This window comes from Salvelinus fontinalis, chromosome 2 (assembly GCF_029448725.1).
Source record: "Salvelinus fontinalis isolate EN_2023a chromosome 2, ASM2944872v1, whole genome shotgun sequence".
Taxonomy (NCBI): Eukaryota; Metazoa; Chordata; class Actinopteri; order Salmoniformes; family Salmonidae; genus Salvelinus; species Salvelinus fontinalis.
Window position 1 is genome coordinate 100,257,318 of NC_074666.1, and position 13,035 is coordinate 100,270,352.

Sequence of the window (13,035 nt, forward strand, 5' to 3'; positions counted from 1 at the left end):
TTTATATTACACACAGTGAAGATACAGCCTGTACAGAGAGGAGGTAACATACACACTGTTTATATTACACACAGTGAAGATACAGCCTGTACAGAGAAGAGGTAACATACACACTGTTTATATTACACACAGTGAAGATACAGCCTATACAGAGAAGAGGTAACATACACACTCCCCTCCCTGTTTATATTACACACAGTGAAGATACAGCCTGTACAGAGAAGAGGTAACATACACACTCCCCTCCCTGTTTATATTACACACAGTGAAGATACAGCCTGTACAGAGAAGAGGTAACATACACACTGTTTATATTACACACAGTGAAGATACAGCCTGTACAGAGAAGAGGTAACATACACACTGTTTATATTACACACAGTGAAGATACAGCCTGTACAGAGAAGAGGTAACATACACACTGTTTATATTACACACAGTGAAGATACAGCCTGTACAGAGAGGAGGTAACATACACACTCCCCTCCCTGTTTATATTACACACAGTGAAGATACATCCTGTACAGAGAAGAGGTAACATACACACTCCCCTCCCTGTTTATATTACACACAGTGAAGATACATCCTGTACAGAGAAGAGGTAACATACACACTGTTTATATTACACACAGTGAAGATACAGCCTGTACAGAGAGGAGGTAACATACACACTCCCCTCCCTGTTTATATTACACACAGTGAAGATACAGCCTGTACAGAGAAGAGGTAACATACACACTCCCCTCCCTGTTTATATTACACACAGTGAAGATACAGCCTGTACAGAGAGGAGGTAACATACACACTCCCCTCCCTGTTTATATTACACACAGTGAAGATACAGCCTGTACAGAGAGGAGGTAACATACACACTCCCCTCCCTGTTTATATTACACACAGTGAAGATACAGCCTATACAGAGAAGAGGTAACATACACACTCCCCTCCCTGTTTATATTACACACAGTGAAGATACAGCCTGTACAGAGAAGAGGTAACATACACACTCCCCTCCCTGTTTATATTACACACAGTGAAGATACAGCCTGTACAGAGAGGAGGTAACATACACACTCCCCTCCCTGTTTATATTACACACAGTGAAGATACAGCCTGTACAGAGAGGAGGTAACATACACACTCCCCTCCCTGTTTATATTACACACAGTGAAGATACAGCCTATACAGAGAGGAGGTAACATACACACTCCCCTCCCTGTTAATATTACACACAGTGAAGATACACCGTCTCGTTTGACTTTATACTCCAGCTTTTGGGATTTCAGATCAAATGTTTTCTGAGGCGACGGAACAGAATGTCAGATTTTTTTTATTTGAGGGTATTTTCATATCTGTTTTACTCTTTTAGAAATTAAAGCACTTCATGTATCATGTATTAAAATAGTCAAAGGTTTATTATTTGGTTGCATATTCCTAGCATGCAATGACTACATCATCAATGTTTCTAAATACTTCTACATGAATCTGGATGCTACCATGGTTACAGATAATCCTGAATTAATCATGAATAATAACGATCACTCATACCCCCAAAATCATGAATAATAATGATTATGCTCCCCTGTTATTGGTTATGGTGTGGGGCGGGGTGGGGCATGATCATACCGCCCTGTTATTGGTAGTAGTGTGGGGCGGGGCATGATCTTTAATGTTACACCAAAACAAGTTGCAAATTTATCCGACAAGTTTATATTTACAAGCTTGATATATTCATTGCGTGCTAGGAATATGGGACTAAACACTAAACTTTTGACTATTTTAATACACTCAAGTTAAATTTGTCCCAATACTTCTGACTTCTTCATAAGGGGGGGAACTCGATGTATAAAGTGCATTAATAAAATAAACATGTGTATGAAAATGTGTAAGTCGCTCTGGATAAGAGTGTCTGCTAAATGACTTAAATGTAAAATACCCTCAAATAAAAGGTAACATTCTGTACTGTCACCTCGTATGAAACATTCTACCTCACACATGCTTTCTAACCTTTGACCCTGATGATGAATAAATGATTTTCATAACTAACTCCCTGTCTCCCTCCAGGAGATCACTCTCTACCCAGATAAACACGGCTGTGTCAGGGACCTGCTGGAGGAATGTAAAAAAGCTGTGGAGCTCTCCGACAAAGGCTCAGAGAAGCTCCGGTAAGCAGAGAGACTGTCACCACAGTGCTGCCCTCTGCTGGTCAGGCCTGTATTACATCCAGGGGTTCTTCAATGCTATTATTATGCCTCTGCTGGTCAGGCCTGTATTACATACAGGGGTTCTTCAATGCTATTATTATGCCTCTGCTGGTCAGGCCTGTATTACATACAGGGGTTCTTCAATGCTATTATTATGCCTCTGCTGGTCAGGCCTGTATTACATCCAGGGGTTCTTCAATGCTATTATTATGCCTCTGCTGGTCAGGCCTGTATTACATACAGGGGTTCTTCAATGCTATTATTATGCCTGACTGCTGCTGTTCTCTACTTTTCTCCACCCTGCCTCTAACCTCCCACTTTCCCTCTCTCCCTCTTTTTCTCCCTTCCACCCCCCCCACACTCTTCTCCCCCCCTCCCACACTCCTCCCATCCCTCCCTCCCACCTCCCTCTCTCCAGACTGTTGGAGATCGTAAGCTATAAGATCATCGGGGTTCACCAGGAGGACGAGCTGTTAGAATGTTTATCTCCCGCCGCCAGCCGTACCTTCAGAATAGAGGTACGTTCCTCCTCTCCTCCTAACCCCTCTCTCTCTCCACACCTTCAGAATAGTGATACGTTCCTCCTCTCCTCCTAACCTCTCTCTCTCCACACCTTCAGAATAGAGATACGTTCCTCCTCTCCTCCTAACCTCTCTCTCCACACCTTCAGAATAGAGATACGTTCCTCCTCTCCTCCTAACCTCTCTCTCTCTCGCTGTAGGAACTTCCTCTGGACCAGGTAGACCTGGATAAGGACACTGAGATGTTGATTCCCGTCGCACATTTCCACAAGGAGGTCTTTGGAACGTTTGGAATCCCTTTCCTGCTGAAGATCAGACAGGTGTGTGTTGTCTTACTCTGTTACCTGTCTGTCTCACTGACTGGATCTGTTCTCACTGACTGGATCTGGTGTGACTGACTGGATCTGGTGTGACTGACTGGATCTGGTGTGAGTGACTGACTGACTGGATCTGGTGTGAGTTTCTCTGTATGTTGACTGACAGCCTAATGCTGAAGCATGTCTGTTCCACTGTCTCAGAGGTGTGGAGGCTACTGTAGCTGCTGCTAAAGTCAAAGCCTCTCCTTCATCGCTCAGGATGGAACTTTCCACTGCTACTGTTTTACCATAGAATGTTGTTAAAACAAAATCCTATTTAACAAAAAGTTCATTGCTTTGCCACATTTCTTGTGGTATTGTTGCAAACAGGATGTATGTTTTGGAATATTCATATTGTGTACAGGCTTACATCTTTTCACCCTGTCAATTAGATTAGTATTGTGGATGAACTACAAATGTTGCTACTGAGGAACCATTTTGGGTTTCAGTTTAACTTTTGTATGAGTGAAGCTTTTAGTTAGACCTTTTATTAATGCTTTAATATTTACATTTCAGTCCCCCAAACATATTCATTATATAAATAAGCATGTTTACGTTTGTCTGGGTTACCATTCCAAATAAATGTAAATATTATTTGCTCATATAATTTGAAAGATGAGTAGTCTGGAGTAGACGGCCGCTGTTAGTAAATACATTAACTGTGATGTGATTAGTGTTAATCAGTGCGGTTTCTTTATTTTTTTCTTCTTCAAAAATAGTTAAACTTGAGTCATCTGCGTATAGTTAACACTTAGTTCGATCTGATCTGAAGAGAGCATTTCAATGGCCAGAACAAATACATACGGAGACAATGGACAACCTTGTTTAACTCCTCTGGCCAGTTCAATACTTTCTGAGAAATATACATTATTTTACGATTTTTTAAATCTTGCTGTTGCTGTACATGACTTTAACCTTTTGTACAAGAGATTCCCCAAGATTTGTCAAAGGTCTTTTTCGAAGTCTGTTGTTCTATTTTTGCATCACAGCAAGGAAGTGTAAGGGGCCTCCAGTTTTTCTTCTTTTCCGGTTGGATCTTTATACTTACCACCTGGGTCCTGTTTCAGTAATAATGAAATCAGACCTTGTTGTTGAGCGTCTGATAGTCTACAGTTTTTATAGGAGTGGTTAAAACATTGTAATAGTGGATCTTTGAGTACATCAAAGGTTTGATATACAGTTGAAGTCGGAAATTTACATACACTTAGGTTGCTGTCATTAAAACTCATTTTTCAACCACTCCACAAATTTCTTGTTAACAAACTATAGCTTTGGCAAGTCGGTTAGGCCATCTACTTTGTGCATGACACCAAGTAATTTTTCCAACAATTGTTTACAGACAGATTATTTCACTTATAATTCACTGTATCACAATTCCAGTGGGTCAGAAGTTGACATACACTAAGTTGACTGTGCCTTTAAACAGCTTGGAGAATTGTAGCGCTGCTGGGTTTTTCCTGTGCGTTTGACTAACTCTGTGTGTTCTCAGGGTGAGCCGTTCAGAGATGTGATGAGGAGGATTCAGAGCATGCTGGAAATCCAGGAGAAAGAGTTTGAGAAGGTCAGTACTTTCCTCCTCTCTTCACTCCCTCCCTATTTCTCCCTTCCCTCTCTCGCCTTCTCTCCCTCCCACTCTCTTTCTCTCCTCCTCTCCCACTCTCTTTCTCTCTCGCCCCTCCCACTCTCTCTTCCCTCCCACTTTCTTACTCCTCCCCTCCCTCTCTCTCCTCCCCTCCCTCTCTTGCCTTCTCTCTCCTCCTCCCTCGCCATTACTCTCTTTCCAGGGTGTCCACTAACTAAAGCTGGGAAGATAAACCGAAAATTACTGACAACGACATTACCGTCTTACCCTAGCAATTTTGATAATGTCGGGAAATTTAGAAGATTAGGCTACACAACTGCAGATTTTTTGGGGTTCTAAAACCACTATTTGGTCAACAGTAATGTACAATTAACCTGCTTCCTGCAATGACAGGATCTGCCCAGTCCTTGGCTGCATTCCAAACACTTAAAAGACACACCCTCTCCCCTCAGCCCTCAAATTAAGTGGAAACTTAATGATTTAGGTTTTTAAATGGACCGCCCCTGCCCGAAAATTCATCTGATCCCGCGATTGTGTTCTCAGCCATCGGTAGCTTGTGGATGCTTTATATGTGTTACAGTCAATTATGATTGCATGTCTACTTATATTACCTATATAATTATTAATATACACCTACTGTAGGATAGCTAGCAAATTAATTATCTAACATTAGCCTGCCTAGCTGGAACTTCTGAATAAGGAAAATGTTTTATTTCGACAATTTCCAAAAGCTAACCAAACAAAAACATCATTACTTATACATGACGTGTTTGTGCCGTCATGTGCATTAGTAGCACAATTTGCTAAGCTTTTTACATTAGTTTTACCTTACACTTGTATGTTCACTGCTCCGTATTGACGTTGAGGTTAAGTTTCGGCTGACTCTTCTTAGCGAATGTACAATCATGGTGAATTGAATTATGGGGCATTTCAGGCCACGAAGTGAACATAATTGTACACTCGCAAAGGGGGATTCCCCCAAGAGCATAAGGCGAGGGTAAGTAGACAAGGGTGTGTCTTTTATGAGTCTGAAACCCAGCCCTTGTTTCTCTGCTGGCTCTCACTCCCTCCCCTCCACGTAGCACGCAGAGTAAAGGGAGCGTTTTGATACACAAAAGCACACTGACAGTTGAGCGATGTTTTGTAATGTAATTGCGGCGAAGACAGTTGTTAAAACGCCTACTGTTGTTAAAAAAAGAGTTGTTTATGCTTTGTGAGTACAATAATTATTTGTCAACTGTCAATATAGAGGAAATACCACTACTTTACAGGCGGAGTATGTCATTGAGATTATCATATTTACAATGAGCAATATAGCTGATGTGTTTTGAGTTGCCAGTTCCTCAGGTGGTGAATTATCTAGCATACAGGCTAGGACAATATTCACTGAAAACATGCAGGCACATTCATCTCTAAACAGCCCAAAATATCTGATTTTATTTTGATATGTTTCACATTAAGAAATATCCATCATGCATTCCCAGAACATGTTAGACAAAATGGTTAACTACTTTCCTGTCTTACTTGGCACTGGTAGGACAGTCTACAGGCCTCCTGCTTAGTTACCTTGCTGCTAAGTAATAGTCATGTCATACCAGATTCACTGAATGAGGGAGTTATTTTATTAGACTTTTTGGTTGATAGATAATGTTTTAATGTAATAGTTTAACACCCTCAGGAGTGTTACTGGGTGTGTAGACTTTAGTTCCAGCTCTAACACCGGATTCTACAAACCAACAGCTCAACAGGACCTTGTTAAGCTGACTCGGGTGTGTTTGAGCAGTGCTGGACCAAAAGCCTGCACACACAGTGACCTAGTTCTCCAGATGGACAGTTGACCATGTGTTGTATACAGTAACAGTGCTGTACATTTTACTTAAGTTATTTTTCACAGTGGTATCGTTATGGTATTAAGTATCATTATACTAAGCCGGTGTAGGTATCTAAGCCAAAATGCTGAACACTTAGGAATCTAGCTGATGATTAGCCCATTGGGGTAGTCTAAACAAATGCAGATGAACAACCCCCATGCTTCAGCCATCTATAGCCTAGCCACTACGCTACTACTCCGTCAGCCATCTATAGCCTAGCCACTACGCTACTACTCCGTCAGCCATCTATAGCCGCTACGCTACTACTCCGTCAGCCATCTATAGCCTAGCCACTACGCTACTACTCCGTCAGCCATCTATAGCCTAGCCACTACGCTACTACTCCGTCAGCCATCTATAGCCGCTACGCTACTACTCCGTCAGCCATCTATAGCCTAGCCACTACGCTACTACTCCGTCAGCCATCTATAGCCTAGCCACTACGCTACTACTCCGTCAGCCATCTATAGCCTAGCCGCTACGCTACTACTCCGTCAGCCATCTATAGCCTAGCCGCTACGCTACTACTCCGTCAGCCATCTATAGCCTAGCCACTACGCTACTACTCCGTCAGCCATCTATAGCCACTACGCTACTACTCCGTCAGCCATCTATAGCCACTACGCTACTACTCCGTCAGCCATCTATAGCCACTACGCTACTACTCCGTCAGCCATCTATAGCCTAGCCACTATGCTACTACTCCGTCAGCCATCTATAGCCTAGCCACTATGCTACTACTCCGTCAGCCATCTATAGCCACTACGCTACTACTCCGTCAGCCATCTATAGCCGCTATGCTACTACTCCGTCAGCCATCTATAGCCTAGCCGCTATGCTACTACTCCGTCAGCCATCTATAGCCTAGCCGCTATGCTACTACTCCGTCAGCCATCTATAGCCTAGCCGCTACGCTACTACTCCGTCAGCCATCTATAGCCTAGCCGCTACGCTACTACTCCGTCAGCCATCTATAGCCTAGCCGCTATGCTACTACTCCGTCAGCCATCTATAGCCTAGCCGCTACGCTACTACTCCGTCAGCCATCTATAGCCTAGCCGCTACGCTACTACTCCGTCAGCCATCTATAGCCTAGCCACTACGCTACTACTCCGTCAGCCATCTATAGCCGCTACGCTACTACTCCGTCAGCCATCTATAGCCGCTACGCTACTACTCCGTCAGCCATCTATAGCCGCTACGCTACTACTCCGTCAGCCATCTATAGCCACTACGCTACTACTCCGTCAGCCATCTATAGCCTAGCCACTATGCTACTACTCCGTCAGCCATCTATAGCCTAGCCACTACGCTACTACTCCGTCAGCCATCTATAGCCTAGCCACTGTGCTACTACTCCGTCAGCCCTCTATAGCTTAGCCACTATGCTACTATATCCATCAGCCATCTATAGCCTAGCCGCTACGCTACTTACATCCGTCAGCCATCTATAGCCTAGCCGCTACGCTACTTACATCCGTCAGCCATCTATAGCCTAGCCGCTGTGCAACTACATCCATCAGCCATATATAGCCTTTAACCAGGAGGGTGGAGTTTAAACTGCTTTATGAATACTTACTGTGTTCTTTGTTTGTCTGCAGTTCAAGTTTGCGATTGTGATGATGGGCCGGCATCAGTACATCACTGAGGATGAGTACGAGGTCAACCTGAAAGACTTCCAGCCACAGCCAGGTACACTACTACTAACTTCTACTACTACTAACTACTAGTTTTGCACGGTATACCAAAACTCTGGTACTCTTTTGAGACTAGAACATGAAAAACGGTTCGGTACTACACTTTCTGTTACTTTTGGTGCTTGTGTCAAATGTTGTGTACGGATTGAGAGGATCCAGCCAGGCTACCTGTCTTCTCTAGCGGTGGTAGTAGCTAGCCAGGCTACCTGTCTTCTCTAGCGGGGGCAGTAGCTAGCCAGGCTACCTGTCTTCTCTAGCGGGGGCAGTAGCTAGCCAGGCTACCTGTCTTCTTTAGCGGGGGCAGTAGCTAGCCAGGCTACTTGTCTTCTCTAGGGGGGGCAGATGCTAGCTAGGCTACCTGTCTTCTCTAGGGGGGGGGGGGAGTAGCTAGCCAGGCGGTGCTTGTAGCTGACACAGCGTGAGCCATTTTTGAGGAGTAAGCAAGAGAACATGCAGTCAGCAGGGCGAGTTCAAATAAAAACCACCTCCGCCCGCAGCTTGTTGACCAAACTGTCTGCAGAAGTCAACTATGGGAATACTTTGCTTACAGAGCAGATGACGAGGGCCAGCCCACCTAAACAGCTAGGCAAGCGGTGGAACAAAACAGTGCAGTGAAACAGGGGTTTTGTTCCAAAATGACAACAGACAAATATTTTACACCTCACATTGTAACGTCATCATTATTCTGCTTAATGTGAATAATTAGTTGTGTGACAATGACATGACACTATATTCAGCATGACATGGACATGTGAGCCTTATAATATGTTTACACAATATACACAGCAATATAGTTAGACTACTTCACGTTTGTGTGGACTAGCAAGCCAGCAGTCCTGGGCAGAGCGTTGCACCCTGGGAAATGAAATGCACTCTGGGAATCTTAGTATGCTGTGTAAATTAGATTGTATATCTATGTCATATAGACTATTGCAATATAGAAGCTTCAGAAATGAGTTTCAATTCGTTTTTTGTCATTTTGGAACTAAACTATTAATTTAATACATTCAATTATTTAGCTGTTATGAATTATAGGTCTAATTATTGTGATTTGACCCAATATTATGGCCATGAACAAATGAACCCCGTCTCAAATTACATGTAGTTGTACAATTTATGTTGTCTGCTGAGTTTCTGGGGTTTGGATCAGGAACATGGTGTTCTATTTTGGCAAGAAATGGAATGTCGAGGGGAAGATATTCTGTGTTGTGTTGACAACTGGTAGAAAGAACCAAATATAATATAATAGCCCAGGGGTTATTCTGGGACCTTTAGCTAATACACTTTATTATGTTGTTGTTGCTGTGGTATTGGGACACTACTACTAACTACTACTACTACTAACTACTGCCACTACTAACGCCTACTTATACTAACTATTGCTGCCACTACTACTAATACTAACTACCGCTGCCACTACTAACGACTACTAATACAATCACTGCTACTAACTACTACCACTGTTACTACTACCAACTACTACCACCACCATGCTTTCTCTCTCTCAGAATGTTAACTATGTTCTGTGGTTTTGTAACACCTCTCCCCTCTAGGTAACATGTCCCACCCTCGACCCTGGTTAGGCCTGGACCACTTCAACAAAGCCCCGAAGAGAGGTCGCTATACCTACCTGGAGAAAGCTATCAAGATCCACAACTGAGCAACCCTCCTCTCTCTTCTTCCTCATCCCTCCTCTTCCTCTCTTCCTCCTCTCTCCTCTTCCTCCTCTCTCTCTTCCTCCTCCTTAACCCACCATAACCACAGACTGTAACCAACCAAGTGTCTGTGCCCCACCTCTAACACCTTCCACAGACAGACACCGTGATGTCTCCTCCTGTCTCTGTCACACGGATCCATCCATCCATCCATTAGCAGGCTGCTGATGATCATGATGATGATGATGATACTATACCACCTCTTCTACCCAACCCCCCCTCCTCTCAAACCCCCTCTCCCTCTTCCTCCCCCCCACCACCACCCTTCTACTGTTTTTGAGGCTGTTAAGTTTTTGGCTTCTAACTCCGACTGCCTATTTTTGTCTGGATGAAAGAAATGAAATTGGAGAAAAGGACAGGATGATGAACTTTACTTTTTCCTGGTTTATTTTTTGTTTTTGTTTTTAATAATAAGAGTTGTTTCAAAACGTAAAGAGCGCTGCTGCATATAGTGGGGGGGTGACGAGGCAGAGAAAAGTGAGCCATCATCATTAGCAGAAACCAAGAAGGATGATTTGGTCTTTTAAAGAAGAGAACCAGAAGGGGTGAAGCTTGAGACTAGTATTCCTGATGTGATCCTCTTCATATCCCCCCTCCCCTTTAGTCAACTAGTCAGTGTTTCCATCTTTAAAAACAAATTCAGTTTTTGTCTTTTTTCTGCAATATCTTCTTGTATAATAAAATAAAAATCCACAGCATCTGTTTAAAATAAATGTAAAAAGAGAACAAGTGGTCTGTACTTTCATCTTGCACGTTGCCACTTCATATCAACGCCGTTTCTCAGGACTGGTAAATGGCAACTTTGGTCGTACGTATGATTTTAATGTTGCCCTTCCTCTCCTCTTCCCCTGTTCCGTTCCCCCTCTCTCTCCCAGGGTTTGTTTCTCCTGTTCCCTCCCTCCCTCTCTCTCCCGGAGGGTTTGTGATGGCGTGTATCTCTGGTGTTTGTGTTGGGGGAGTTTGACTGAGCAGCGCTGCTTTAGTAGGAAGCCTCGGCCATTAGTGAGCCCTCTGGTTTCACCATATATACACAGAACCAGTGTTACTATAATTATTACTAGAACAACCAACACACTGACCGATTTTCTTAAGCACAGATGGAATGCCCCCCTCCCCCCCCTAAAAACCCATCATAGTTGGCTTTGTGAAGAGATTTGAAATTGTGTGTGTATATAAAAATAAAAAAAACGAAAAAAAACATGTAGAATGAGAAACACAGAATGTTGTTGATTGGCTACAAGTTGAAATGATTCAGGTGTTCATATTCCTCCTGTAGTTTGTTTTTGTTTAGGGTTCCTTCATTTCTTTAGATCCTTGTTGTTTTTGGTTCTGTTTTCTCCTGTTTGTTTTAACTAACGGCACCCGTTGGTTCTGATAGCGATGTTAAGGGTTAAGATAACGAGCTGCGGTACCGACCGGTGGGATTAGGGTTCAGAAACGCTGCTAACTTCCCCCCCCCCTAAAAAAAAGACTCCCAGGTTTTCCACAGATCCCAGTTGGAGGATTCCAGACTAGCTGCGTATACTCCTCCTGATTCCCAGGAATCTTCCAAAAGGGTTTTTCTGGGGAAACCCAGGGAATTCTGGGGAAGTTACTGGAGTTTTGTCACCCTAGATGAGATCAGGGCAAGTTATCCACAAAGAGTCTCTGAGTAGGGAGTGCTGGTCTAGGATCTGTCTGTAGAAGCTTTTTCCTTTACGATCTAGAAGGCCAAACTGCTGCTAGAGCGGCACCACTACTATCCTGAGACTCTGGGTGGATAACGGGCCCTGATCAACACCCATGTTCCTCCTTGATTGGGTGTTTTTCCAGTTGAAGCTCGTCCCTGTAGCGGCAGTGTACCACGACTACTCCTGTATATTGCCTTTTTTTTGCTGGAAAATGTATGTTGAATAAAAGTTTTCTATAAAAACATGTCCGCTCGCTGCTATAGTCCCGTCTGAGTTAAAACCTGTTTCATATGGAGCGAGTGTAGAGACAGACTGGACAAAACATTCACCTCTTTCCATGATGTTGACTGACCAGGTGAAATGCTTTGATCCCTTATTGATGTCACTTGTTTAAAAAAAAAAAACACTTCAATCAGTGTAGCTGAAGGGGGAGGAGACGGATTAAAGAAGGATTTTTTTAAGCCTACAGACAATTGAGACATGGATTGTGTGTGTGTGTGTCATTCTTAGGGTGAATTGGTCAAGACAACATATTCTAAGAGCGTTTACAGGGTAGGGTAGTAGGTGCCAGATGCACCAGATTGTGTCAAGAACTGTAACGCTGCTGGGTTTTTCACGCTCAACAGTTTCATGTGTATCGAAAATGGTCCACTACCCAAAGGACATCCAGCCAACTTGACACAACTGTGGGAAGCATTGGAGTCAACATGGGCCAGGATCCCTGTGGAACGCTTTCCACACAGTACGGTCCATACCTGACGAATTGAGGCTGTTCTGAGGAAGAAGGGGGGTGCACAACTCAATATTAGGAAGGTGTTCCTAATGTTTTGTACATTGTGTATGTGTTAAAACAATGCTGAGAAGGACAGCACCAGGTCTAGCAGGTTGTCTTGTAAGGCCTGCTTCCAGAAATATACCAATTTGTGTTTAAAGAGAATATAGTGGCGTTGTGGTGTCTAGGTACAGTGGGTTCCGGAAGGGTTCAGACCCCTTGTTCCACATTTTGTTAAGTTACAGCCTTATTCTAAAACTGATTTAAATTTTGGGTTTTCCTAAGCAATCTACACACTACCGCATAATGACAAAGTGAAAAAGGTTTTTAGAAATGTTTGCAAATGTATTAAAAACAGAAATGTCTTCTCTCGACATTGAGCTCAGCAGCATCGTGTTTCCATTGATAATCCGTGATGTTTCTATAACTTGGAGTCTACCTGGAATTTAGACTCTACTTGGAGTCTAAATTAAATTGATTGGACATGATTTGGAAAGGTGTACACCTGTCTATATAATGTCCCACAGTTGACTGTGCATGTCAGAGCAAAAACAAAGCCATGAGGTTGAAGGAATTGTCCGTACAGCTCCGAGACAGAATTGTGTCGAGGCACAGATATGGGGAAAGGTACCAAAAACTTGTTGCAG

At 43.2% G+C, this 13,035-nt stretch overlaps 1 protein-coding gene across 1 annotated transcript; it reads left to right on the top strand.

The window, feature by feature from the left end:
- Nucleotides 1–973: 973 nt before the first annotated feature.
- On the top strand, nucleotides 974–11,860 carry LOC129867959 (ubiquitin carboxyl-terminal hydrolase 7-like; the record flags this gene model as incomplete). Its single annotated transcript, XM_055941476.1, has 7 exons — nucleotides 974–994; nucleotides 2,065–2,165; nucleotides 2,623–2,722; nucleotides 2,926–3,045; nucleotides 4,571–4,642; nucleotides 8,136–8,226; nucleotides 9,785–11,860. Coding segments are annotated over 7 exons (612 nt in total), but the record flags the coding sequence as incomplete, so codon positions are not given.
- Between the last annotated feature and the right edge of the window lie 1,175 nt (nucleotides 11,861–13,035).